Source organism: Rutilus rutilus (assembly GCF_951802725.1).
Source record: "Rutilus rutilus genome assembly, chromosome: 15".
Classification (NCBI taxonomy): Eukaryota; Metazoa; Chordata; class Actinopteri; order Cypriniformes; family Leuciscidae; genus Rutilus; species Rutilus rutilus.
The window spans coordinates 33,751,907-33,778,984 of record NC_140220.1 but is presented as its reverse complement, the minus strand read 5'-3'; the positions used below and the strand labels follow the sequence as shown (position 1 = coordinate 33,778,984).

The 27,078-nt window shown below is 37.2% G+C and overlaps 1 protein-coding gene across 1 annotated transcript; it reads left to right on the top strand.

Moving 5' to 3' along the window:
• The first annotated feature begins 159 nt into the window (after nt 1-159).
• afg1lb (AFG1 like ATPase b) lies at nt 160-25,676 on the top strand. Its single transcript, XM_084432587.1, has 13 exons — nt 160-368; nt 1,764-2,005; nt 3,200-3,251; nt 3,380-3,481; nt 4,128-4,255; nt 6,920-7,019; nt 10,768-10,826; nt 17,969-18,051; nt 19,054-19,124; nt 19,352-19,452; nt 23,097-23,237; nt 23,448-23,561; nt 24,651-25,676. The coding sequence occupies exons 1-13, from the start codon at nt 260-262 to the stop codon at nt 24,777-24,779; spliced, it is 1,431 nt and encodes a 476-aa protein (XP_084288713.1). The 5' UTR covers nt 160-259; the 3' UTR covers nt 24,780-25,676.
• Nucleotides 25,677-27,078: the final 1,402 nt, after the last annotated feature.

Below are 27,078 nucleotides of genomic sequence, written 5' to 3'. Positions count from 1 at the left end.
CTTGTGAAGTTGAGAATGTTATAGGTTAAAAATGGCTATTTATAACCTTCAGTAGAGTCGCGTTCATTCAGGCATGTGCCGATATTATTAGTTGTAGCTTATATTTATAAAGATATATTTATTATGTAGATGTAACGTGCTTGCTACATTACAGATGTCTTATGTGACTTATATAAACCCGAAAGAACAACATTTATAGCAGTTCACTGTAACGTGTCTGTGTAAGGAGCTCAATAAAGTTATTAGGTTTTGAATCAACATGGCGACATACGCGTCGCGGTGTACAACGCGATGTCTTTTAAGATTTATATTAAAAAAGACAAGTCTGACGAAAGGAGTTTGGTGTGAAGTGTTGAAGGCAGGTAGAGGTGAGCATAAACCTTCTTCTGTCACATGGTCAGTGCTGACAACACGTGCAAACACCGGGAAATCGTTTACGTCATAATTCTTTAGGTAACGACCGGTCAAGTTATACAAAACAACAACAACAATAATAGTAAAAATACTAATAATAATATATTAATATTATTTTAAAAGTAATAACCATGTTGTAGATCAGATTATTAACTTGCGTGGTTATTACTTTTAAAATATTGTAATTATTATTTTTATTATTATAAAAATAAATGTGCTGTTGATTAACTTTTTATTGTGCAGTAGAAATATTTAGTATATAAAAACACATTTCTTGAACTTTCCCCAAATTTTAAGTCTTTTAAGTTTAAATGTCCTGTATCATATAATCTTTCACACTTGTAAATTAGGCAATGCAACGAATAACACTTTCTCTAAGGCAGTATGACTTTTTTGATTAAGCATTTTGTTTATTTTATTTATATATATATATATATATATATATATATATATATATATATATATATATATATATATATATATATATATATATATATATTAAACACTAGACCATATGGCCACTTGTGTGTTTTATTTGCCTGATACAAATAGTTCACCCAAAAAATGAAAAGTCTGTCATCATTTACTCATACTAAAATGAATCCAAACTTGTACTGTATGTCATTCTTTCTTTCGTGGAACACGAAAGCAGATGTTTGACAGAACGCTATTCACTGCAGTCGTTTTTTTCCTTTCCTCCTCTGGGTAAACTGTCCCTTTATGCAATACAGTGCTTACTGATCTTTTTTCAAGAAAAAAAAAATTGTTGTTACACACGTGATAGCTGTTTTACTAATCTATTGTTTTGCGTTTATCAAATACAACATGCAACTTAATCACCTTAATGTGCATTAGGGATGCACTGAAATTATGGGCAGATTTATACAGTATAAAACAAAGTTACAAATAAAGTAAGTTCTAACTGTTGTGTATTCAGGTAGAGACATGTAATATACACACACATATATATATATGTGTGTGTGTGTGTGTGTGAGTTTCTTTATTACGCTAGCTAAAAATAAGATATTTTGAAGAATGTTGGTAACCAGACAGTTAGACAGTGATTTCCATAGTAGGGAAAAAAATACTATGGAAGTAAATGTCTACCGTCAACTGTTTGATTACCGACATTCTTCAAAATATCTTTTGTGTTCAGCAGAAGAAAGAAATTCATACAGGTTTGGAACAACATAAGGGTGAGTAAATGATGACAGAATTTTTATTTTTGGGTTATTTATTAAATTATTATTTATTAAGTGTATTATGTGAAATAAGCGCTACAATATTGCTTACTACTGTATATACAAGTCAGACACATGTTTAACAACTGTCATATCTTCTTTCTTAAGGGTGTTCAACATTACCTGCGGGACAAACATCTACATCAGCACCTTGGGCTGCCCGTGTCGGACTCGTCAGCCACTATGACAGTCTTGTCCTCTCCGGTTCGCTGCGAGAGGACACTCAACAGAGAGCTGCTCTTCTTCAGTTAGAACAGTTAAACAGAGTGATGACAGGCTATACCAACGTCCCTATCCCTCGACCTAAAGACTGCTCACAGAGTCAACCCACCTCAGAACTGGAGAATAAGGTAAAACCAAGTGAAAGTAGAATAAAACGTTGCAGTCCTGAAGAAATTATGTCAAATGCAAAAGAATACAGAGATGTTAATGACACGCAGGAGGTATGGTTTGTGTGCCAAACTGAGCAGTGCATTCTGTCAATGTTTACGGTGAAGAAAAAAACGTAGCAGTCCAACTTTCAGACAGACCCCAGCACTTGCACTGGGCCATTGCCTAATTTGCTGTGGGCCTGTTATTTGTAGGTCAAAGCAGCTTCAGCCTGTTTGTGTTTGTGGGGGTGGAGAGTGGGAGGAAAGACTAGACCAAGCAGTTGCTGGATCACAGCACAGCCCCCTACTGAGTCAGGACACCCCACCTATCCCTCTTTTCAGTAATGAGGGGTCGCCATTGTCTGGGAGAGAGATTCCCAGCTCCACTTTTAATGTTGGGAAATAAACACAAACATGTGCTGCGATGTGCTCTAGTCTTGATTATTTGGGACAGAAAGGGCACTTCATTAGGTGAATTGAACAGTGCAATGCCAGGAATAAATAAATTAATTCGTAATAAGTTAATGACTATTGAGCAAAGTTATTATTTCCACAAAAAAAAAAAAAATCTAATCCCAAGTCATTGTTTATCTTAAGCATTACCAGAGCAAACAACAGTTCATTTGTTGAGTTAAAGAGAAAGAGTGTTGGCATGTGAACTTTTTCCCCTTGGCTGCGTCCTGTGAAAGTATAGAGCATGACTCCACCTTGTGGACCCGTCCCTCACAAGGCCTGTGTCCTCTCTCGCTCAGTGTCTTCCCTGTGTTTGTCCACTCTACCGTGACTGGACCACTGCCACCAGCCACAATAACGAGCTACAGAGTTCTGAAAGTCAGTGAGAAGTCACACGCTGTCATCCAAGAACGCTGTGCCTCACTGCTCAAACGGCATTCACCCCTCCGAAAACAATCAGAGAGGATGAGGTGAATACGGGGATAAGGATGTCGGCTCTCTGTCTTTCCTGAATGATCAATTGTCTGCAGCCACAGACAGTTCTGGGTTGACTCATCAAACGCTTTGCACTCTGAAAGTTGAACGCATTGCAGATATTGTTTGGAAACTTTAAATCAAGGGGACTCTTAATCATTTAAATTGCCACGAGTTACCTGAAAATGTTAGTGTGTGTGACCAAAGCAAACCAGGAAGATGATTATATTTGCTATTATTTTACAGGAGTCCCCAAGGCCACACCCCCCCCACGGTTACTATATTCATGGTGATGTTGGTAAGTTTCAGTTAATACATTTTCAGACATAATTAGTCATTTTAAACATGCATATATTGAGTTTGGAGGGACTGGGCTGGACGAGTGGCCATAAATGCTTATTCTGTTTTCCGTTTTATAATCAACAGGCACTGGAAAAACCATGCTGATGAATCTTTTTTACTCATTTGTGGAAAACCCAAGAAAAACGAGGGTTCATTTCAATGGATTCATGTTAGATGTGCATAGAAGTAAGTTGACCTGTTTTCAAATGTGTGGATGCATAAAAGGTTCTCGAACACGGGACGGTTGTCATATGCACTACTGTTGTAAAAGTTCGGGGTCTGTAAGATTTCTGAATGTTTTTGAAAGAAGTTTCTTGTGCTCATCTAGGCTGCATTTATTTGATACATTTAGTAATATTGCAAAATATTATTATATGCTAAAATGGAATTTACTCCTTTGATGGCAAAGTCTTCAGTGTCACATGATCCTTCAGAAATCATTCTAATATGCTGATTTGGTGTTTAAGAAACATTTCTTAGTTATCAAACAGTTTTCAACTGTGATAATAATGATTAATATTTTTTTCAGTGTTCCATGTTGAATAGAAAGTTCAAAAGAGATGGAAATCTCTTGTAACAATATAAATGTCTTTCATTTTTTATCAATTTAATGTATCTTTACTAAATAAATCAAAATGCTGACCCCAAACCCCATTACCTCATTCCATATTAAGCAATAAATAGTAGCTTACTATTTGTTTTCATGCATGAATAGCAATTAAGGAAAATAACAGCATAAAGCAGAATAGTTTGTTGCTTTTCCCCTGCGATTAAAAGTTTTGAGAGCATTTGCCTTTATTTGTATTGATTTTAATGTGTGCATTCCATTCAGGGATCCACAAACTGAAACTGAGCCTGCCAAAGCGGCGGATCGGTAAAATGACAGTGTATGACCCCATCTTTCCAGTTGCCATGGAGATCGCAAAGGAAACCAGTCTCATATGCTTTGATGAGTTTCAGGTGAGGGCAAGAGTTGGGAAATTGAGAGGGTGAAGAGTTTTGAAAAATTGTTGAAAGATGTTAATGCACATTCACTGTGTGTTGTGTGTGTTTGTGCATGGGTGAAGGGATACCACAGAAAATCCCAAATATACCGCTGTAAGTAAGAATCAGCAATGGTATTTTTATGATAAAAGAGTTCATCTGACCAGAGTGTCGACCAGCACTTCATAGACACAAGTCTTGCTTATTTTGGAGCCATCTAGTGGAGTCAGACACTTTCACACAAAGCTGAAAACACACGCTGGGGCCACAGATGATCGAGATGAGAAAAAAAGCTAGAAATAAACAGAAAACAAAAGGATGAGGCGAATTAAATGTCAGATGTAAAGTTTAGAAGATTTCAGCCCATTTCTGAAACTGTAATGAATATTTTTGCTCTTTTTATTTATGGCTTTTAAATTGAAATTCTGATCACATTCATTTTTACTAATTTAGTTTTGGATCTCGTTATAGTCTGGAAGCTCACCTTCAATCTATTTGCCAATCGGCGCTAGCGGCAATATGGAAGGCACTCACATTTTGTTTATGATGCATAGATGAGGAGCTGACAGCCCCTTACCAATCAGGAGCCACTGCCACTTAAGCATGCAAATGAAGCATCGAGTTTCACTCGGCCCCTCTTGCTTCCTTGAGTGAGGGGTAATGGAGAGCGACTATGGCGGGTCGCATGCATCCATGCCTCTTAAATGCTAATGAAATTTCTCCATTCTCTTCATTAGTCCGGCATCATTATCAGTAATTTGTAGCCTTCCCCTTTTGTCCCTCTCCACTCCCTTAATGAATGCAAGGTATTGAGAGAAGGACCAAGAGAGATATAGAAAGAGGAAGAGCAAGCAGAAACCGCTTGAGGTATTGTCTCAGGCCCCTGTCAGTCTCCGGGGTGAAATTACTCATCGACGGAGTTGTGTAAGTAAAGGTTTAAGATCAAAAGAGTGCAATTTGGCACCCGTGTGCGCCACACAAAAGTGACTCTTTGCTGGCATAATTGGATGCTCATTTGAATATCCGCACCGTTGTTTTCGCTGTCGTCCACAACAACCCCACACAGAGGGCTTTCTTGCACTCACCCTGGCAATCAATACCCAGAGACTAAAAGTGTGTGTGTGTGTGTGTATACACACGCGCACATGAGTGTCGCGGTGCCTGCGTGACAAACAAAAAACAAATACAGGACGGATGAAAAGGTCATAATTAAATGACTCCTTTGAAATGAAGAAGAGAAGAGGACGGTTAAAGGAAATGCGATCCAATTTATGCCGTAGCACCTCGTCTTTGTAACGGACCACCCTTCTGACAACACTCGCACGCCCTCCACCTTGCCCCACGTAAGGCCGCTATAGACATCGCTAATTGGGTTTGATGGGGCCGAAGGTTTAATATGCAAAAAAGGGAAACACTTCAATATAAGAAAAACAACATATGCTGGGGGTATGGCAGTCATAAGTGTGTCCTTCTAAGAATAGTAGAGCTCAGTAAAAGAGGAGATCTTCTGCATGACAAAAACATCCCCGGCCTCAAATTTAGCGCCTCGCTGCCAGATATGCAAATGCTAATAAAGTATCAATGCAAAACAAGGAGAAAAATTTGCTTTTGACTAAATGCATTTCAACCCTGAAAAAGTAGCAGAAACATGGGAGAAGATGAGAGCGGTCCATGGTCGATTGCGTTATCGACTAAAGGGCTCCTTTTGTCAGGGGAGGGTCAGCAGCCCCTGTGTTGCTGCAGATGTGTGTGAGGCAACAGCTCGCTGCTGTGAAAAAGGCAACGTTTAAATGATAATAATGAATGATGATGATGAAAATGATAATAATGAAAGAACCACTCATCTTCTCGCTTGTGAGATTCAGGGACAGCCATGCCAGGCCCTCAAGAGCACAATGGGACCGCATGTGTGTGCGTGTTTATGTATTTGTCTCTGTGTGGCCATCTGGCTGTCATTGTGCCACTGATTTTACCTCGAAACACTGTTTATTTATTTATGTATTCAATTATTTACCTTTTTCAGCGCTTTGGCCACTTGTCCTTGTCTCCAGCAGAAAGCCGCGGCTCTGTGTGGCCATTTTACAGTCAGGTGGAGTGGCTTTGTGTCCGTCCTGCTTCTGTGTGCGAGCGCGTTGGGGAGGGTGATGTCAAAGGACCTTGGCCGAGGCTTCGGGTTTTAAAATGTAACGACACCTGGTTTTCGCTCATTCATTCGCATGTACACGCATGAGTACACATGTATGCGCACAATTGTGGTAATTAGCTCAAGGCAGAGGAAGGGCAGAGAGGACAGAGTTGCGCCTCGCTCATCTTCAGCTGATACACGGTCACCTGCGCTTGCTCCCATAGTGTCTGACGGTCCTGCCTCGGAAACGACAGCAGCTATAGGCTGCTTTAAAGTCAACATGAGATGAAAACCAAACCTATTTTTTGTGTTAATACACAGTTTGGCTTCAGACAATGAATTTGGGGCCATAAAATGCAGGTGAATTTGATCTATTCCTGTGAACTGAACTGATGGTATGCTGCTTTTTACATGAGCTGGAAAAAGGAAATTGCTGAATCAGATTATGTGCTGCCAAAATAAATCTTTCCTCAAAGTACAATGAATAATAATCACTTTTTTCATTTGTTTTTCAGGTGCTGGATATAGCTGATGCTATGATTCTGAAACAGTTATTCGAGGGCTTGTTCAAGTGTGGAGTCGTGGTTGTGGCTACCTCAAACCGACCGCCTGAAGGTGAGATGTCTGGGTAATGTCGAAGCAGTTCATGTGAGGGGTTCAAACGTCCGGGTGACATCCATGTTGCAAATCTGCAATAAAAATAAAATGTAATATTACCCGGGAAATCGACTCAAAATATATATTAGCTGTTAAATTTAGCTGTCATTACTTCATAACTTTTCACTTTTTAAAAGTAAAAAAAAAAAAAAAAAGTATTAACTATAAAAGAAAAAGAAAACCATTAAATATAATGTTTGGGGTCAAAACAGGCATTTTAAATAATAATGATATCTCACTATATTACTGTTTTATTGTATTTTTCATCTAATAAATGCAGAGTTGGTGAGACTTTCAGAAACATAAAAAAATCTTACGACCCCAAATTTTTTACCTGTAGTGTAAAGAAATGTATTAAAATGAACTTTTTGTAATTCATCATCATTTTTTTGCGAACACATTCACATCTGAGAGAAATCAAAGTAGTTTATTCCTTTTCATTTCCTCCATCAATTTCCAGGGTTAAGTGTGTGTTTTCTGATACTGATCTGTCGCCTACACAGCGCACATGACTCTTGTACTTTTTCACCTTGTATTGTTCCCTACCAACTTCTCAACAATAGGCCGCCGTACTTTTCTCACTCTCTTCAGTCTTTGTATGGCCTGAAAGTAAAACATGTTCCTAAACTACACGTCCGTCTCGTGTTCTAATCCAGTTCTGGACCTTCTCGTGTGTCAGTCTCGTGTTTCTTCCTTTTCACTATTTTTTAAAAGTTCACCTCCCCTTTTAGTCACTCCTTGGTTAATCTGTGTATTTTGATGCCATGATGTTTGAGGTCTATTGATAATCGGCATAAAGTCTCTCACTCCTTTTCTGCTTTTTTTTATTGCTCTCTTCCTCTCTCGCATACACTCAAAACACCTGTCATTGGCTGAAACTACTCTGAGAAGTGTTATTCTGAAACACAATGATGACTGCATCCCTCTGAACTTTAAATCCTTTGTTTTTCAGTAAACCTTTTATTTTCAATCTGCGGTTTGGTGTAGCTTGAGGAATAATTCACCCAAAAATGAAAATTCTGTCATTGTTTTCTCACCCGTATGTCTTTCTTTCATCTGTGGAACACAAAGGGCAGTAATCTAGCAGAATGTCCAAGCTGTTGTTTTCCATACAATGAAAGTCAATGGTGACCGAAGCTGTTCTGGGGGAAAAAAGCAGCTTGGACAATCTTCTAAATATCTCCTTTTGTGTTCCACAGAAGAAAGTAAGTCATACAGGTTTAGAACGACATATGGGCGATGTTTGGGTGACCTATCCCTTTAATTCATGCGTAAACTTCAACCTCACCGGCATCAAAGATTTCTTGCTTATACGCCGTTCTTTTGTAGGCAACTTTATTTGATATCCGCTTGATTGTGAGCAGTTACTCTTTTATCTCTCTCTACCAATCCCACTCTTTTCTTCCTCTGCCTCATTGTTGATTCAATAGATGCCGTTTTTTGCAATTGCTGTGATGTTACATTAAACTGGAGTGCAAGAGTGATAAGGGTAGAGATAAGACAGTCCTTCTGCCTTTCTGTCTTGGAGCTCTGCTAATGTCTCGTTGTATGAAGTGGCCTTGTGTGCCGAGTACAAAACGGTAAGCGGCAGTTACATAAAGAGACCCTCTCCTAACATTAACCAGCCACTGAGAACAAAGCTTACGCTAAAACTTAATAGCCATCTTATTCCATTTTAATTAGGTGACTAATGGATAGACTGGTACACATGAAAGATGGGAGGGAGAGAGATGGCACCAAGAGAGATTGCTCGTTTATTGAAATATAGATGCTAGGCTGAAGAGCCGCTAAAGAGGCTCGCATGTTTGAACTTGGATGTTTGTCGTCACCCAGAACCATTTCTTCAGGTAAAATGAGGGAAATGGATTGATAAATGTGAAAAAGGGTGCTCTTCACTTCCTTAAATCTTTAAATGACCCTTTAGTTTAGCACTGGTATATGGGTAAATAAACTGCCTGAGTTTTGAAGCATCTGGATGTCTGTCGTTTTTATAAAAAAATATTATATTATTTGCTACAATAGATGATTGAGATTCATCACATATATAACCTGGGAAAAAGTTTGATTAGAAATGTTATTATTATGTTTAAACAATATTTAAAGTGTCTGGAAATAGAGACTGTAGTCACCTTAAAGCATCCAAGGCCCCCCTGTTGTCCACAACAACATTCCAGTTGGTCATGATTTTCTGAAAAAGGATTAATGATAAAAAAAAAGTAAAACATTTTTACTCAATTTCTACTTGAGAGAAAAAAAAAAAGTATATTCAAAAGATGTATGAAAATGCCCATGGACTTTGCAGGCAGCGTTTGCGCATGAAGGTACCTTGCAAAACTGATTTCGGAGGCAGCATGATGGTTTAATGATCTAGAGAGCAATAAAGAGCGAGCTTTGGTGAAAACTAAGTGAATATTTAATTACTACAATAGTAATTTCACACCAGAAATGATATCAAAAGTGGAAACCGTTGGTCAAAAACGTACATTTACACACAAACTGACCACCAACTGCAACTTTCAGACGCCATCTTTATTTTTCTAGCTCAACTGTCACAGAATAGAAAGCACGGGATTGTGGGATATCAAAGACAGCCAAGGATTAATCTATGCTGCCTTCAAAAATCGATAAAATTAAGCAATCTCATTAGACGTGCCGCGGATACCTTGGGATGCGTAATCCTAAGGCAGTATTTATCAGTTTTTGCACGCAGCCTAAAAGTGGGGTTGAATGCAGCCCTGGTCTTGGAGTCTCTACTAATGAGATGATGAGCTGATTCAGGTGTTTGATTAGAAAGAGTTAGAAAATGTGTAGTGTTGGTGTGCCTCCAGAAACAGAGTTCTATGTGCTATGAACGCATTCTGTAACTTTCATAACGAAAACATTAAAAAAACAAAAACTTCTGCTACTTTCTAACATCAGAAGAGTAAATCAGCACATGGCCACTGTCACATTGTGCTACAAATTGAATGGGCTGTTTACGTCGAAAATCTGAAGGTACAGCAGCCAAAAATGGGGAGAGAGTGGGGAAATGGCCATTAACGTGAGGGGAAAAAGTATGTATGATGCCTTTAAAATATCTCTCAGTATGTAAGGGGGATCCCAGTTTGCTTTCCTCCTGAATGGTTGTCATAAGTGGCCTCCAGATCCCTAGCTTTCATTTGTTCTTTCACAGGAAGATCCATATAGTAAGCTTTCATTTCTTGGGTGAGAACTGGCCAAACGACTCTCACTGGACTGTTTATTGCTCAACATGCCTCTGTTATGACAGTTCTGTTTCCTTTATGTTTTCTTGCCCACGGCAGCTTTAAACAAGCTTTTACAGCACAGACCGGAGCATATACTCGTCACGGTCTCTTTACATCTGTGTGTGTGTGTGTGTGTGTGTGTGGCTTATAATGCCTGTGTGGCTAATTGAAGTCTCTATTCACCGTGATGCAGGTTTATTGTCAGTGCAGAAAGAGAGAGACTTCTTCTCTTGAGCTCATTGTTTGGGAATGTAATGAATTTCATGTACTGCCTTTCTCCTGCGCTGCCCACAGAAATCAATTTCTGCCTCTCCTCGTCCCTTTTGTTCCTCCTCCCTTCCCGTTCCTCACTTCATCAATAGACACTTTATTTGCCAATCATAGATGGAAAATGACATTATGAGGAGGCTAAAGAGTGAAAATAACCAGCATCTCTCTCTCTCTCTCTCTCTCTCTCACAGAACTGTACAAAAATGGGCTTCAGAGGGCTGCTTTTGTGCCTTTCATTGGCGTACTCAAGGTAAAGACAAAGTCATTCTCTCAGTTCATTTATTTATCCTTTCATTCTATCTCCGTCCATCTCTCTTCATGTTTCCTCCCCTGCTCTGTCTGGTTTTTGATGTATTTTATTCACAGGTAAAAATACACAACCTCATGTGTGTTTGCAAAAACACACAAAACAGAAAAAAGACAGCTTTGATCATACCTGGAGATGAGAGCAACAGACTGAGAGAGTGTGACAGACACGGAGGCCGTTTAATGACTGACGTGGGTTGGCTGGAATGAGACTGCTTGCATTTCAAAGTGCGCCCGGCCATGGACGCTAGCAATGCGCTGATCTGCTTTGCAAGTTAATTGTATTATTTTAAGCAGGTATTGGCATTATCCTGTGTGCTGTCTGGGTAATTACCATCATCCTGCGACAGCTTTCCATCATAAATAATCAGACGATCATTTTCAGGCATTTTACAGCTGGCCACATTCTTGCACATTTGATTGAGCTGAATGCGTTTTAACATCAGACGGCTTGTTTGTGGCTGTGACACTGTGAATATAGGTTATTTTTTTTTATTTTATTTTATTTTTTTTTAGATATTGAGCAGTTAAGTCGTCAAAGTTGTGAGGGAAGCACAAATCGCAAAACAAACCCGTCCTTTACATGTTCCTTTCCTCTATGTGAGCTTGAAGAGCGACAGAATAAGAGGATGCTTTGATGACTGCCAGTACAATGTCTTTCTAATCCACTTTATATCGTAGTATTCCTCATAGTTAAAGGGCCCCGTCAGCAGAATATGCAAAAAAAAAAAAAAACGCTTCATTCAGCTTGTGATTTTTCTCAGTTTGACCCCTGGGTCTTTTATGTTCAGTGGCCCAGCATAGTCACTCTGGTTCAGCCAAACTCTGTCAAATCCCTGGGGTCCTTAAAGTCACCCTCTATTCTGGCCTGTGCTAATCTTGCCTGGTAAGAGTGCTGAATGCCCAGCACCTCTAACGCTCGAGCTTCTTTGTTAGGCCATCTGGTTTTGGGGCAACCTAGGATCCCAGTTCAGGGTAACTAGGGTGGCCCAAGTGCCTCCTCTCATGTCTGGTCAACCCTAATAATGTGTGACAGACTCACTGAAATGCACTCACTGGCTCTTGTTCTCCTATATCTTTATCGCTCTTCAGGGTGGTAATACTTATTTGCTGACAAATATTATTGAATTCTTGTCACTTCAACTCAATTCAGTATGATTAATCATGAATATATATATTTATAATATTTATATTTATATTAAAGGTATTATAGTATAAAGTATAAAAGTTGGGGTCAGTATTTTTTTTATTTTTTTTTTTAAGAAATCAATACTTTTATTCAACAAGGATTCGTTAAATTGATCGAAAGTACAGTACAAACTTTTACATTGTTACAAAAGATTTTTATTTCAACTTTTCTATTCATCAAGGAATCCTGAAATGTATATATATAATGGTTTCCTCCAAAATATTAAAAAGCACAACTGTTTCAACATTGATAATAATAAATATTTATATATATTTATTGATTGTGTATGCATATATATATATATATATATATAGATACTGTATATTTATTATGTATGAAACAATATATTGGCTTCTTAAGTCACTTAAAGACATCTTTCTGTTCAGTGCTTTTGTTTACCATGTCTTTAAGTGACTTTAGAAGCCAATATATTGTTTCATACATTAATATACACTTCTTTTATACACCTACACTACATTTCTTTGAATGACTATTGATCTACATCATTAATTCATTGATTTTTATTTGATAGACCTAATTATTATTTATAAGTAAGGTCAAAAGCCCTTAGACACATTGAAATAGAGGTGTGATGATCTTAATTTCGCTCAAATGTCTCTCTTCATTTTTTCTAACTGCTGTTCCCTATCTTCCTTTGGTTGGAGAGCAAATGGTAATATCTAGGTCTTGTGTGTGTGTGTGTTTTCATGGTGAAGGTCTCTGGTGGATATGAGGATGAGTGTATGATGATTGAATGACTTGAAGATGGAGCAAAAATGAAAAGAGGCAATTTATGTTGGATGGCTTCTAGTGTTCCACTGACCTTTTGTTAACCTCCCATTTCTAATATTTCTTATCATTTTCTTCCTTCAAAGCCATTTTATCGTAAAAATGTCTAAACCCCACTTTACTTAAAGTAGTTTTGAAGAATAGTTAACTATACGGACAGACACACTTGATCTGATTAATTAGAGGCAGTTAATAAGAACAGACCTACGAGAGATATCTAATCTCATAAACCATCCGTCGAGAGTGGGACAGAGAAGCGGATGCCAGGAATGCCGCTGTCTCTTCTCTTGCTGTTATTCATTTTCTGTCTGATTTTGTGTGTAAAGGCCCATTTATACCAAGTCCAATATGACTAAGAAACATTGGTAACAACACTTAACATTGCTTTAGTTAACAATACTTCTAACAGCATTTAATGTCAATGTTTATTAAAACATTTTTAAGGTCAAATGTTTGCTCTGTTCACATTAATTAATGCACTATGAGTGTGAACTAACATTTTTATTAACTAACATTACCATATTGCAGGGGTGTAACGATACTCTTGTCACGATTTGAAACACCACGATACTAAACTCACAATACGATATTATCGCAGTACTACAAGACGTAAAAAGGTTAACAAAAAATGTACTGTTGATTAAAATGCTAAATTTGGAATTACATTGGGGTAGAAATGAATAGGCTTGGACTTGGTGCTGGTAAGCCAATGCACAGGACAATACTGACACCAGAATAAAAATATTCATGAATCTGAAGCTGAAAATACAGAATTATTTGCCATTATTAGGACCCACATTACATTATATTCAACATTATATATAGTAGTTTAATGTTGCACTGACACTAAAATTCTGTAAGCTTGTTCTCACAATTTTTATTCTGGGTGAACTATCCACGATACATATTGTTACATTTTCTTTTTGCGATATTTTGAGACACGATATATTGTTTAGGGCTGGGTAAAAAAATATCGATATCTCGATTTTAATCGATTCTCATTTTTACGAACCGATATCGATTCTTAAACCCCAAGAATCGATCAGTCATCCTGTTTTCAGTTGATGAATGAATGGAACATTGTAGCGCATCCCATCCAATAAATCGCAATAATCTTATTATTGATATGAAACAAAGTCTCAGATTTCAAATTACGTCCATTTTCTTACAAAATTCAAAAACATAATTACCGTTTTGGCGCTGTGGAGCATTTTGTTAAACATATGCACCATATTACATATTCGTTATAATTTTTAATGTTCTTCAATATTTAATGCATGTTTGAATAAATCTGGAAAGTTTTTTATGACAGCCACCATTTCAATTTTTATGTAATTTCATATAACTTTATTATTATACAAATAAATAAGTGTATTTTAAGTGTTTGTATACAAATCAGTTAATTTTTACCTTCAATATTATAGTAGGCTAACGAAGCCTATAGGCTACAACTGACTCCCATAGTTTACAATAATAGTTAAGAGATTTGTTTTCCTTGAGAAAATTTGCATATCCAAAATAATCAATATTGAATCGAATCGTAATCGAAATCGAATCAATTTGTGAGATTTGTGCCAATACCCAGCCCTAATTGTTGCACCCCTAATATTGCTCATTGTTAGTTCATGTTAGTTAATGCATGAACTACTGATAACAAATAAATCCTTACTGTAAAGTGTTAGCAAAATATTAGAATACAAAATATTTGTATACTCGCCACTACTCGCACTGATTTGTCTGATGATACCTGAATGGCAATGTTATCTTATTAAATGATTTGTTAAGCAAAAAAAAAATAACAGTACAATAGTTTGGATTTAAAATCTTGTTGGCCCTGTCAAAACTTCTGGCTTCGGTGTGAATAAGCCTTAAGATCAACATCTGAGGTGACTTGACATTCGTTAACAGTCCCTCAAAAGATGTTGTTTTGCCAAGTCACCACTAAAGTCACCACTAAAGTCACCACTAAAGTCACCACTAAAGTCGGTCAGTCATGTTTTTAGCAGGCGCAGATTAGCAAAGACTGAGGAGCGAGTGATTGTGATGGAGAGGATGAGAGCTGTGGCCTGTGGCCTCCGCCGAGGTCTGGGGGGTCCGCGCTTTCAAAGCGAGGCAGATGTTCCAAGGGTGATGTTTCTTTAAGAGTCCTGGACGGGGCAAGGAGAGGTTGTGAGAACATTTTGAGTATGTTTTGAGAGCGTTCTGAGTAACTAACAAAGCCGGTTACATGTAAAGGGAATAGATAATTAGGCGTAATTAGTGCGTTCACGTCGTTAACCACCCCCATTGCTCTCTCTCCCTCTCTCTTTCTCTCCCTCGCACACACTCACTAGTCACCTAATCTCTCAATACATTCACTCAAGACACGCACACACACACACACACACAGAGACAAAATCACACACCGCAGTGGTAAAAACACTTTGATGTAAGAGGAGTCGTCCTGGACTCAAAAGCATAAAGGCAGTGTTTTAAGCTGTCTCTCGTTCTCTTTTTACCCCGCCCCTGCTTCCACCCCCCCTCCTTTTCTTTTCTCTTACCCACAGAGGCTGTAAGACACACAAAGATGAATGGACTACAACCTTTCCCCCCTGTCCCCCTCTGCCACCTCTCTTTTTCAGTTCTCCCACCGCGCGCTCCTTAAGCCAGGCTCTGTCAATCCGCCCCTCTTCCTCCCAAACAGGAGGGAAAAAAAGCATCAAATGTTTTTGGCTGTCAGTAATGAGGTAGTGGACCTCATCAGGGTCCAATCGCCAGCTATCCTTGGCTTTTGTTGGAGCTCAATGGCAACCCTTGCTTTGAAAAACTCAAAGGCAACTTTTTTGAGGAGTGGAGAAGAGATAGAGAGAGAGAGAGAGAGAGAGAGCGAGAGAGCAAGACAGACAGAAAGAGAGACAGACTTCATTCTTATTCTAAATGGTTGTGCAGGGAAGCTGTGGGCATCCAGCACATGCAACGATAAGAACTCGGCATGACTTTAAAAGAAACTTTTGATTAAAACTTTTACCATAAAATTGATCATTGAATAATCAATTGAATTATAATAATAACATAAAAAACCTTTTTTTTTGTCTTTTTTTTTTTTGTCAGGTAATATGGACATGCATGGTATTACAAAAACTAAAACTAAATTATTATAATTATTATTGGGAAGAATTTGTAAAAAAAAAAAAAAAAAAAAAGGTGTTTTTGCCAGGTAATGTGGATATTTATGGTATTACACAAATATTATTATTATGAAAAATAATAATTTATTTATTGTAATATCTGTCAGGTAATTTGAACACAAAATAATTCTTATTAAAAAAGTTTTGGAAATCCATGTTTCCTCACAGATGCAACTTAAAAGTGTGTTTCGTGAAATAAAAGTCAGGTGAGCAGACCACTCTTCTGTATCCAATCAGAAGCTCTCTCTACCTTTAAATCATTTTACATCTTGGAGGGGATGTGCTTGTTGCGCAATAGACTAATTCAGTGGCTAAGTTGGTTAAAAAAGTTTTCAAAAATGGCTCAAATTATCCATTAAACAATATTCCTAAATATTCTTACTCAAAATCTCAAATTATGTATTTTCCATTGCCATTTTAATTCCGTTGAAACACGTTTTAGTTATTTTATTAAAAGGTCAGTCAGTTATGAGATCCTGCACATTTTGAGGGTCTATAGTCTAGTGGGTCTCGTTTGAAAGCCGAGGAAGCGCATCAAGAGTTGTGTGGCAAAGTGCATTCTGAGTTGAGAAGGCCAGATGATGAAGATCTTTAAGGAGTTATGAGTCTTTAATGAACCCATCAAAGACCATAATCATGCAATGATCCACAAGAGGACGTGTCTTCGACTGATTATAAAGAACCATGCGCTGGAATCATTACTGATTGTATTTCTCTCCCCCCCCTCTCCCTCCTCTCGATTACTCTCCTGCGAAATGGCCCATCAGTTGTTAAGATATAGGCCTACTCATGGAAATGGAAAGTTTTTACGAAAAAAACAAGAAATAGACTAGGGTGTGCAGAGGAATAACCCATTTTGACGGCTGGTGGGTAAGCGTGGTTGTCGTGGCCGTTGGTGGCTGTTTACACGGCGGCTTGGTGACAAGGTCGAGCAGGGTTGATGAAGTGACACTTTTCCTTTTGTGTTCTTCTGCTCACGGTTTGTCAGCCTGTCATTACGGCTGATTCAGCCAATTTGCTCGGACGTGGAACTCTGCGCTCGAGAGAGAAAAGTTGACAGCGCTGGAGAATGGGGGGAAGAGGCGAGAGATGCACGAAGAAGAGGAATAGATCGCGCCTCTCACGCTCTGTGTGGTGATTGCTAATTATCTTTAGTTCAAGGAGGAGGGTGGCGGAAAATTCACTGATTTCATAATTCGCTGGAGCTGTCATTGAGGACTGATTCAGGCAAAGGCCTCTCGCCTAAATACCACATATTATCCACATCCTGTTAAAAATAATCACCCTTCCTTTTCATCAGTCATTCTTGTCATCGTTCCTCCAGCATTTTGTTTCGTTTGAATGTTTTTTTTTCCTCGTCACAGAGGGTTTTGATGCGCTCCACACAGTCAATCTGCATGTTAACATGTTTAACACTGCTGACATAGTTGGTACGCATTCATTTAGATTAACATTACTTTTCAATTACATTATTTTAGCATTAGGATGATTTCATAATACAGTAACGTGCCATTATAAAATCTCGGTACGTACGTGCATTGTGAATGATAAAGTTGATCCCTTAATTTTTTTACACGGATGTATTTAATAAGAATGTACTTTAGACTACATGAGATTTATATATTGTATGCAATCTGTTAATACTTGGATGTTAAAACAGTTTACAGTAGTTCAAAGTCATTAGAGAAGGTCAAACTTATAATGTAAGGCGTCAACATATGGCTTATATCAGGATTGTATGTTGTGAATATTATTTTGTTATAACAAAATTGTAGTAACCGACGTGTCGCATTGTCGCCCCCTAGGGGGGAATGTGTATTGCAAGCCAAAATACAAACAAAACCGATGTCATTTTTTAAACTTACTCTTGAAACAATGTCACTTTCTCTCTTCTTATTTTTAACCACTTTCTTTTACCACATTTCTATCTTTGCTTTACAGGAGCACTGTCATTCTATCTGTCTTGACACTGGAATCGATTACCGGAGAAGGAAAAGGAAATCATCAGAAAGACTATACTACATGTAAGACATGTAACACTCTCACTTTTAGAGCACAAGAGATCAACATCACACCAGTAACACTAACGTTTATGATTATGATTATTATTATGTATTTGTTTGTTTTGGATGTCCTGGACTTCGACATTTTATGGTTTATACACATACTATTCCTGATTTTTTTTTTTTTTTAAAGAAATGAATACTTTTATTCAGAAAAGATGCATTATATTGGTCAAAAGTAACAGTAAATACATATAATGTTACAAAATATTTCTATTTCTTCAGATATTTTTCAAGAAACGCTGGAAAGAACGCTTTTTTTCACACAGATATTGCAGCACAACTGTTTTCAACATTGATAATAATTAGAAATGTTTCTTAAGCACCAAATCAGAATATTAGAATGAATTCTGAAGGATCATGTGACACTGAAGTTAAGTAGTAAAGCAATTATATATTTACTTTATTTTGTGTGTTCATATTCGAGATACACTGGGTAAATACACTGGTCTGTTTGGTAAAATAACTGTTCCATTAATAGACTTGTAGTGAGAATGAAAATCAAATATATTTACTACAAGTCTATTAATGGAACAGTTATTTTACCAAACATAAATGTCTCTTCCATGAAAAATGGTTATGTTATGAAGTAAAAGGTAAAAATGTTACAATTGCCCCTGGTCTCGATTACCGGGTCTGAGAAGAGAAGACAGAATTACATGTCATGAGCGGTGCACATTCATATAAATATACACGCCGTCTTTTTCTGACTTATTATAAACCCTTTATCTCAACAGCTGCTCTTTCAGAGGATGTTTAATATGCATGTGTTTGTTGACACCTGATTGCTGCTCCCTCTTATTCACACTCTCTCAATGTTTGCGTTTTGAATCCAACATCCTGTTCCAGGAGGCACTGTGAAAATTCAAACACAGGCCTTCAGCACACACCGTTTGATGTGACCACTTCAAACCTGGTTAATTTCATATTCAATTATCTCTCTCATTCACTCGCTTTCCATAGATCAAGTGAGCCTGATGCAGAGAATGCTGTCAATGCGCTGTTTGAGGAACTGGCGTACAGACAAAATGATGGTAAGTAAGTTCATTTGCCTTTGCATAGATGGGGTTTTAAGGTTAAGTGTGGATGTTTCCCTGACTTGGTGTGTGAGGTTTTATCTTGTAGTTGACTTAGATCCTATAGTTGGTTGGATTTACGTTGACCGCTTTGATGTGTAAGATTAACGTTTCAGTGCTAAATTGTTAGATCTTTCCAATGCATTCAGTCTAATAACTATATGTCTACCTCTAACCATTGATAGTAACCAGACCAAGGGTGTTGAACGTGCAGGGAAGAGAAGTAACCTTGAGCCGGACCTGTGGAACCATTGCAGACTGCACCTTTCAAGAGCTGTGTGAGCGAGTGAGTCTGCAGAGAAATAGGCATAAAATGCTGATTTGAGATCTGGTTTGTGGGGTGTATTTTATAAAAGTTATAAAGGGTTAAATTTGGAACGGCATTCTAGCACCTCATATTCAAAAAAGAGAAACAAAAATATTACAAGCTTGTTTGTCGTTCCATATCCATTTAGTCATTTTATTCTCTTTCCCTCTTCTAATGTGGCCCACTCAAAAATAAAAATAAATAAATAAATAAAAACACTCAAGCAGGTTTTGAATCCACTCCATAAGTTAATTAGCTTGTTTTATTTTGTTATTTGTGTATTTTTGTATTTTCTTTATAGCAAATATAATGTATACACTGCTGTTTAAAAGTTTGGGTGCAATAAGATTTTAAGACGCTTTTGAAAAGAGTTCACCAAGGCTGTCTTTATTTGATCAAAAAATACAGTAAAAAAATAGTGAAACAATAGTATAATTGAAAGCTGCAGTCCGGGTTAAAAATGATCCAAAATACATTTTTGAGCAAGTACACAACCAGCCAGTGTTCAAAACTATATGCTTACCTAAGCTCGATTCAAAACGGTTTTTAATTCCAGTGGTACTGGTGGATTTCCGCGGGACTTTGCGTCATTACGTCACACATCTGTGCACATAAAGAAGGTGTCCTGGCTAGTAGGCGTTGTTGCGTGTGAGGATGTTGGAGGTGGAGAACTGGAGATTCACCCGTTGTAAAATGCACAAGACTTCGGAATGGCTACAGAAAAAAAGAGACCGTTTATATTCCAGTTTTAAATATGCATCTGATTTCAGATACGTGTGTTTGTATTTCAAAGAGAACCAGTTCTAAGGAACATTCATTTGTTGGTGTGACAATTAAAAATTAGACTGCACAGAAATGGAAACTGAACTACAGGTAGCCCTAACACACATTAAATGTAGTCACGCAATGCTGATGTTGTTAACATTAACAATTTGAGAACAAAGTATAATTTGCACGGTTTGACGTGATACGATAAGCAATCGTTAGATTTAATCAGCGTGATTTACTGCAATGCTTTTTTTCCCTTATAGTTGGTCAGAACAAAAGTGGATGCTACTTGTTCAGACGACATTTTCCGGTGAAAATCTGTGATTGCGAATGACAGTATCCACACCGGCGTGTTGATTGACAGCCGCACATTCTCCTCAAAACACTGGAGTCATCCGCGCAGTGCCGTCAAGTTGATCGTTCTGCGAATAACTGCAATTGCAGATTTCGAACAGAGATGGCGACAGAGGAAAAACTGCGGACTGCAGCTTTAAGATTTTATTTTAGATTTATTTATTGTATAATTATTAATTATAGAATTTATTCCTGTGATGGCAAAGCTGAATTTTCAGCATCACAGTCTTCAGTGTCACATCATTCAGAAACATTTCTTTTTATTAACGATGTTGAAAACATCTGTGCATAATAATATTGTTGTGGAAACTGTGATTTCTTCTTTTTCGGGATTCTTTGATTAATAAAAAGTATTTTTTTTGTTAATTGACATTTTTCAAATGTCTTCACTCTTTACTTCGTGATCAATTGAATGCATCCTTGCTGAATAAAAATATGCAGATTCCAAACTTTTAAACAGCAGTGGAGTAACAAATGCATTTCAACACAGGTGATTATTATTGGAATGCGAAGGATGTCAAATCTTTCTTTCCTAACTTTCTTTTTTTTTTTTTTATGTGTCGCTCTGCTTTTTTCCACTTTGTTTTTCATATTTGTATTATCTACTACCACCACATCCATCATACCACTCTCCTGATACTATTGCTGCGTCCAAAATCGTGCAGGTACGACATTTGAACATTTTGCGATCGTCAAAAAGGATGCTCTATATAGTATGAATATGGGGAGTATGAATTCGGACATACTCCTTGCCATGTTGTTGCTGTCACGTGACCTACCAGCGTCAGTTGCGTTGCTTCACTTTGTCACAACCTGGCTCAAGGGTCATGACAAAAGAGGGGATTTATCCATTCATAAATCCCCTCCGTCGGCCTCCGTCATATGCGCACTTCAGAATCTCTGTGACTACTATGTATTTGAACATGCTACTCTTTTGGCCTAGTGCTTTTCACATGCTATATAGTAGGGAATTTTAGAAGCAGTGTATGTAATCGCCCATTACTTGATCCATCCATCCATAACTAAGTTTATCATTGCAGCCCTGTCTATGGCTAGTCTAAGCCAGCTTGTATTTGTGTGTGTGTGTGTGTGTGCTTGTTTATGAATGTAACCTTGGACTTGGTTTACCAGTTTGAAGCTCCCTTTTTGTTTGTGAAGGAAAGAAAGGATGAGTATGCTGCTCTCTAATGGAGCCGAGGCACTGTCTCTGTGTCCTTCAGTGCTTTTGAGAGTGCTGTTCACTTCAGTGTTCTGAGAGTGCGAGTGTGTGTGTGTGTGTGTGTGTGTGTGTGTGTGTGTGTGTGTGTGTGTGTGCGCGCGTGTGCATGTACATGTGTGGATTTTTCTGAAGAGTCCTCAACAACTTTGTCTTCATAGACAGGCTAATGCAGTAGGGACTATGTCAGCATGTGTTAATGTGCTTTCCACTGAGTTACCACAGAGGTACATGTTACCCGGAGAAGATACAGAATATGGGGTGAAATAGAAGATTAGAGACAAAAATTGAAGAGGGAATAAGCACATGAGATGAGAGAGATGGATGGGTAAAAAGGTATGTGCCAAGGTTTCAGAGACGACATCAGTGAAGTTTCCCTCTCATTCAGTGTCACGGTGGAGAGACCCCTGATGCCGAAGCAGATGAATGTGTGTATATTATACTATACTTAAAACAATATACACTAGTGTTCAGAAGTTTGGGGTCATTAAGATTTTTGAATGAAATCAGTTTCTCTCTGCATTTATTTGATCAAAAAATAGTAAAACCAGTAATATTGTGAAAATCTATTAAAAATAATTGTTTTCTATTTGAATTGTTTTTTATTTTAAAATGTATTATAATTCCTGTGATGGCAAAGATTAATATTCAGCATCATTACTCCAGTCTTCATTGTCACATGATCCTTCAGAAATCATTCTAATATGCTGATTTGATGCTCAAGAAACATGTCTTATTATCATCAGTGATGAAAACAGTTGTGCTGCTTAATATTTTTGTAGAAATCATGATGAAAAAAATCTGGATCCTTAAATAGAAAGTTCACAAGAACAGTATTTATTTGAAATGGACTGTTTTGTAACAATCTAAAAGTCTTTGTCACTTTTGATCAATTTAATGCATCCTTCATGATTAAAAGTATTAATTTCTAACCCTGAGTGATACTGTACATACGTGCAAAATGAATACTTAACCCAAAAATGGAGGTTATATCCTCATTTACTCACTCATGTCGTCCATATCCGTATGACTTTCTTCTCTTTTGAATAATGTAGTGACTTTTTTTTTCATTATGCGAAATCACAAAAAAACAAAATATTGTTTATAAAAGTTTTCATTATTAATTATAAAAGTATTTGAAATTTAAATCATTAAATGGGTTTGAAACGACATGAGTAAAACAGAATTAGTTTTTTTAGAATACTAACTATCATAGAAAGTGAACGTTTAAACATTAACGTTACCTAATCTCTTTGTGTGTGTCTTGTTTATTTGTTTCTCAAAGCCGCTGGGTGCAGGTGATTATTTAGAAATCTCACGGCAATTTGACACGGTCATCATACGGAATGTTCCTCACCTTTGGGTTGGAATGAAGGACCAAGCTAGACGCCTCACCACACTCATTGACAACTTTTACGACCAAAAGGTAACAAGTCACGAGACACGCCACACTGACCCAGACTTCCTGAAAGCTCACGTAGGCCTTAAACATGTCCGTCTTCAGAATAAAAAAAACACGTGATATTCATGTACAGTCCTCAAATGCATTTGTTTCATACCTTTGTGGATTTAATCATAATCTCTGTTAGCGCCAACATATGTACCATGGCTCACTTTCTGTGTGTAAAACTCTCAGGTTAGAGTGGTGATGTTGGCTGATGCACCGTTAGACCGCCTCCTCGATCAGGGACCGATGACTGGAGAGGAAGCCAGGGATCGCCTAATGCTGGATGAACTCGGCCTGACCGATGTAATGACGAAACCCTTAAAACCTCACATTATACTTCTGAAACTATATCATAAACGCCAGTAAAGTCAGCATACATTAATGTAGCATCAACATTTTTTTTTATAATTTATATTCTATTTCAGTATTTACTTTTTATCCTTAGCTTTTTATATTTTCAGATTTAGATTTGCTTTTGTCATTTTTATTAGTTTTTTTAATATTTCTATATAGCTTTCATTCATTTTATTTAAAATCATTCAACTTTCAGTTTCTAATTTGTAATATTTATATTGTATTTTATTCCAGCTTTGTTTCAATTACCTGAAAACTATGTTTAATAGGTCATGAAGAGGAGTTTTCAATGATTAAAGGGGTCATATCATACATTTATATTATTTGATTTATTTCCTGAAGTCGAATTTTTATACCAATTTTTATACCAAAATGTTTTCACTCCATTTTCCAACCTCTCTCTGCCTTAGAATTTAACAGGCCATTTTTTTTTCTCTTGTTCCTTTAAGACACACCTCTGCATTTTGACTTCCTCTTTATAGAGTGGTGCAGGGATGACATATTTTTGTAGGCCAGCCCAGAAGTTAGACCATTTTTTCATTGGCTTTTGAATAATTGCAGAAAATAAGGTCTGTGACGAACGAAACTGTGTGACTCTTGATTCTTGCACGTTTTGTTCATCGTGATAATCTTCACAAATGAACACACCTTTTGAATGAATTTTGAAGCGTAAATATAAGCTTCCGACAACTCTTTCAGTCTTTGCTTAAAAACATTTTCCCTGAAAGTTCGAGTTCGAGTAGTTAGCAAGTGTGTGATTATAAACACAACAAGGCTTTGAAAGTGATCTAGAGAGTAGATGAGTTTATCTGTGATGTTTAATGTCCCCGACAACCTCTGTTGTCCCATTTAGCCACTTGTTAGCAACCGCCTTTTACAAGACAAGTAAAAGTTTTTTATTTACTTATGTAATATCTGATGATATTATGCATGGTAATGTATTGATATGACCCCTTAAAGTAGAGAAATCTTTATTTAATCTAGTTTGTGTAGAATGGCATTTGTAATTGCTCTCCTGCCTGTATTTCTTTTGTTCAGGAGGCCAGTGAGCGGTTGACACTATTCACAGCGGATGAAGAGGTCTTTGCCTTCCAGAGGACAGTGTCTCGCCTCACAGAGATGCAGACAGAACAGTACTGGATTAGTGGGGATCGGAGTCAGAAGTAAACTGAAACGCCCTTGCAGTTACTATACCTCTTAGGAGAGTCCATGTGACCTTCTAAAACATTTGGGGTGGTACATTTCCAACACCATAAACAGACTGTCAGCCTTATTACTACTATGCTCACAGTATTAATATGCAAAACTAAATGCACACGCTGCCAAATGAGTAGATGTCTAGCACCCTCTAGTGGATGATGTGTTCTGCAGTATTTATTATAGGTAACACTTTATTTTACAGTGTCCTTGTTATTATGTTACATGTGCTTACCATAGTAATAACAGTAATTTATGCATAATATCATGCAGCTAACCCTCAAACAAAGCCTAATCCTACCCTAACCCTATAGAAAGTACATGTAGTTAATTATTATTACTCAGTACTTAAATATATAATTACACTGTAACATGGACACCTTCAAATAAAGTGTAACCTTATTACAGTATGTAGTTTGGAATATACTCAGTTTGTGAGGGAGAAACAAATCGTTCTAAATGTAATGGCAAATATATGTGGATGCTTTATGTCTAATGTGAAACTATGTACAACAACAACAAAAAGAGATATAAAGTTGTAATTGAAATTGTGATTTTTTTGTTGTTATCATAATTATGACTCTCTCACAATTCTGACTTAAAAAAAAAAAAAAAAATGAGATAGTTGAAATTATGAGAAGTCATTATGACATCAGTCAGTTTATGTCATTATAATTATGATTTACCAAAGCATGATATTTTTCTGATGTGGCAGAAGTGGGCTTCCATACTCATGTTATTAAAATGGTTACAATAAAACTTTAAGCATTGTCTGTATTAATTATGTTAAATGATAAACTGGCTAAATTAATCTCCAAAGACATGGTGAGCATAAAATAAAAAATTTACATTTACATTCTTACATTTTAAAAAGTGTCTTTCCTGTCATTTCCATTTTTGGTCTGAAGGCGGCAGTAGAAGATAGTTCTGTTCCCTATTTGCCTGTACACACCCCACGTGCTCTGTGTTATTGTTTTAAATGGCATTAGTAAATCATACTGCAGTTCTCTATCTGAGAGAACTAGTATTGTCGTGACCTTCCCTAAAAAGCAAATCTGTACAGTACAATGCATCTATATATCCATATGCTCAGGAATACTGAACGGCTTATAAGTACAGCTGAATTATACATTTATGTGCCACAAGAGACCTTGAACAAACACATTTCATATCTACAATCACCATCCTCATGGCAATGAGTGTACTCTACAGTGACATTATTAGAAGCATGGTGTATTAGGTGCTGAAGAATTATTTAAAGCTGGTGTCAACACAGTTATTGTAATGGTCACCTGCAGATTTTTCCATAGGCAGGATAAGGAACAAAGGAGAATGAGACAGAGGGAGGGGTGTGATTTTAAAAAGATAAGGAATTAATAAAGGAATCTTTGAGCAAACAATGATGTTACATTTTTAGTGACTGAATAAACAACAGCATTTAGTGCCACTTGTTGTTGCTCATGCAAAAGCATCACAGAATGCCACCAATCTATCCAACATAAATGTGCGCTTATGTAATAATTTTGGTTATTTCTGACTCTGAATCTGCATAAATGTCTCATCTCGCGCATTTCTTCTCAAACATCTGCGTCGAAATCACTGCGCCCGAGAAAATCCGCATCTCTGCAGGAACAAAGACGTGCTCGTGTTTTGGTAAGACGTCACTGTACTAGAGCAGCGCCACGGAGGACAGCAAACGGGTATAACATTTCTTGATTATGAATTACGTCATGTGTTTGACTAAAACGAGGCTGGCAGCAGGGGGGCATGTCATGACGGACGACTTCACGCTGGGATTAAAGGGCCAGCGGAAGGGAAATGCAAGACATGCCTGAACAGTGGCCCCAGATTTAGTTAAACCTTTTTTTATTATTATTCAGTAGCAAATCTTCTGGTGATTTAATATTTAAATGAATAGTTTGACTAAAAATGTTATTTACCAACCACCATTATTTTATTTATTTCATTAAAGACTTTACGCAGATTTTTTTTTTTTTATTATTATTTTATAGGCCTACATGCAATGAAAATGGATAGTGATTTTAAATGTCAAGCTCCAAGACAAAAAAAAAAAAGTATCATAATAGTGGTCTGCAACTCATGCACTAGTCCAAGTCTTCTGAAAATATCAATTTTGAAATTGAACTCTACTCATTATGAAAAGTCATTTGTGGTTGCATTCAATTGCATGTGGCATTCAGGGTTTGAAGTCATTGATTGGCTCTTGCCTATAATTTGACTGATTCCAACATGTTTAAAAACCCATGCC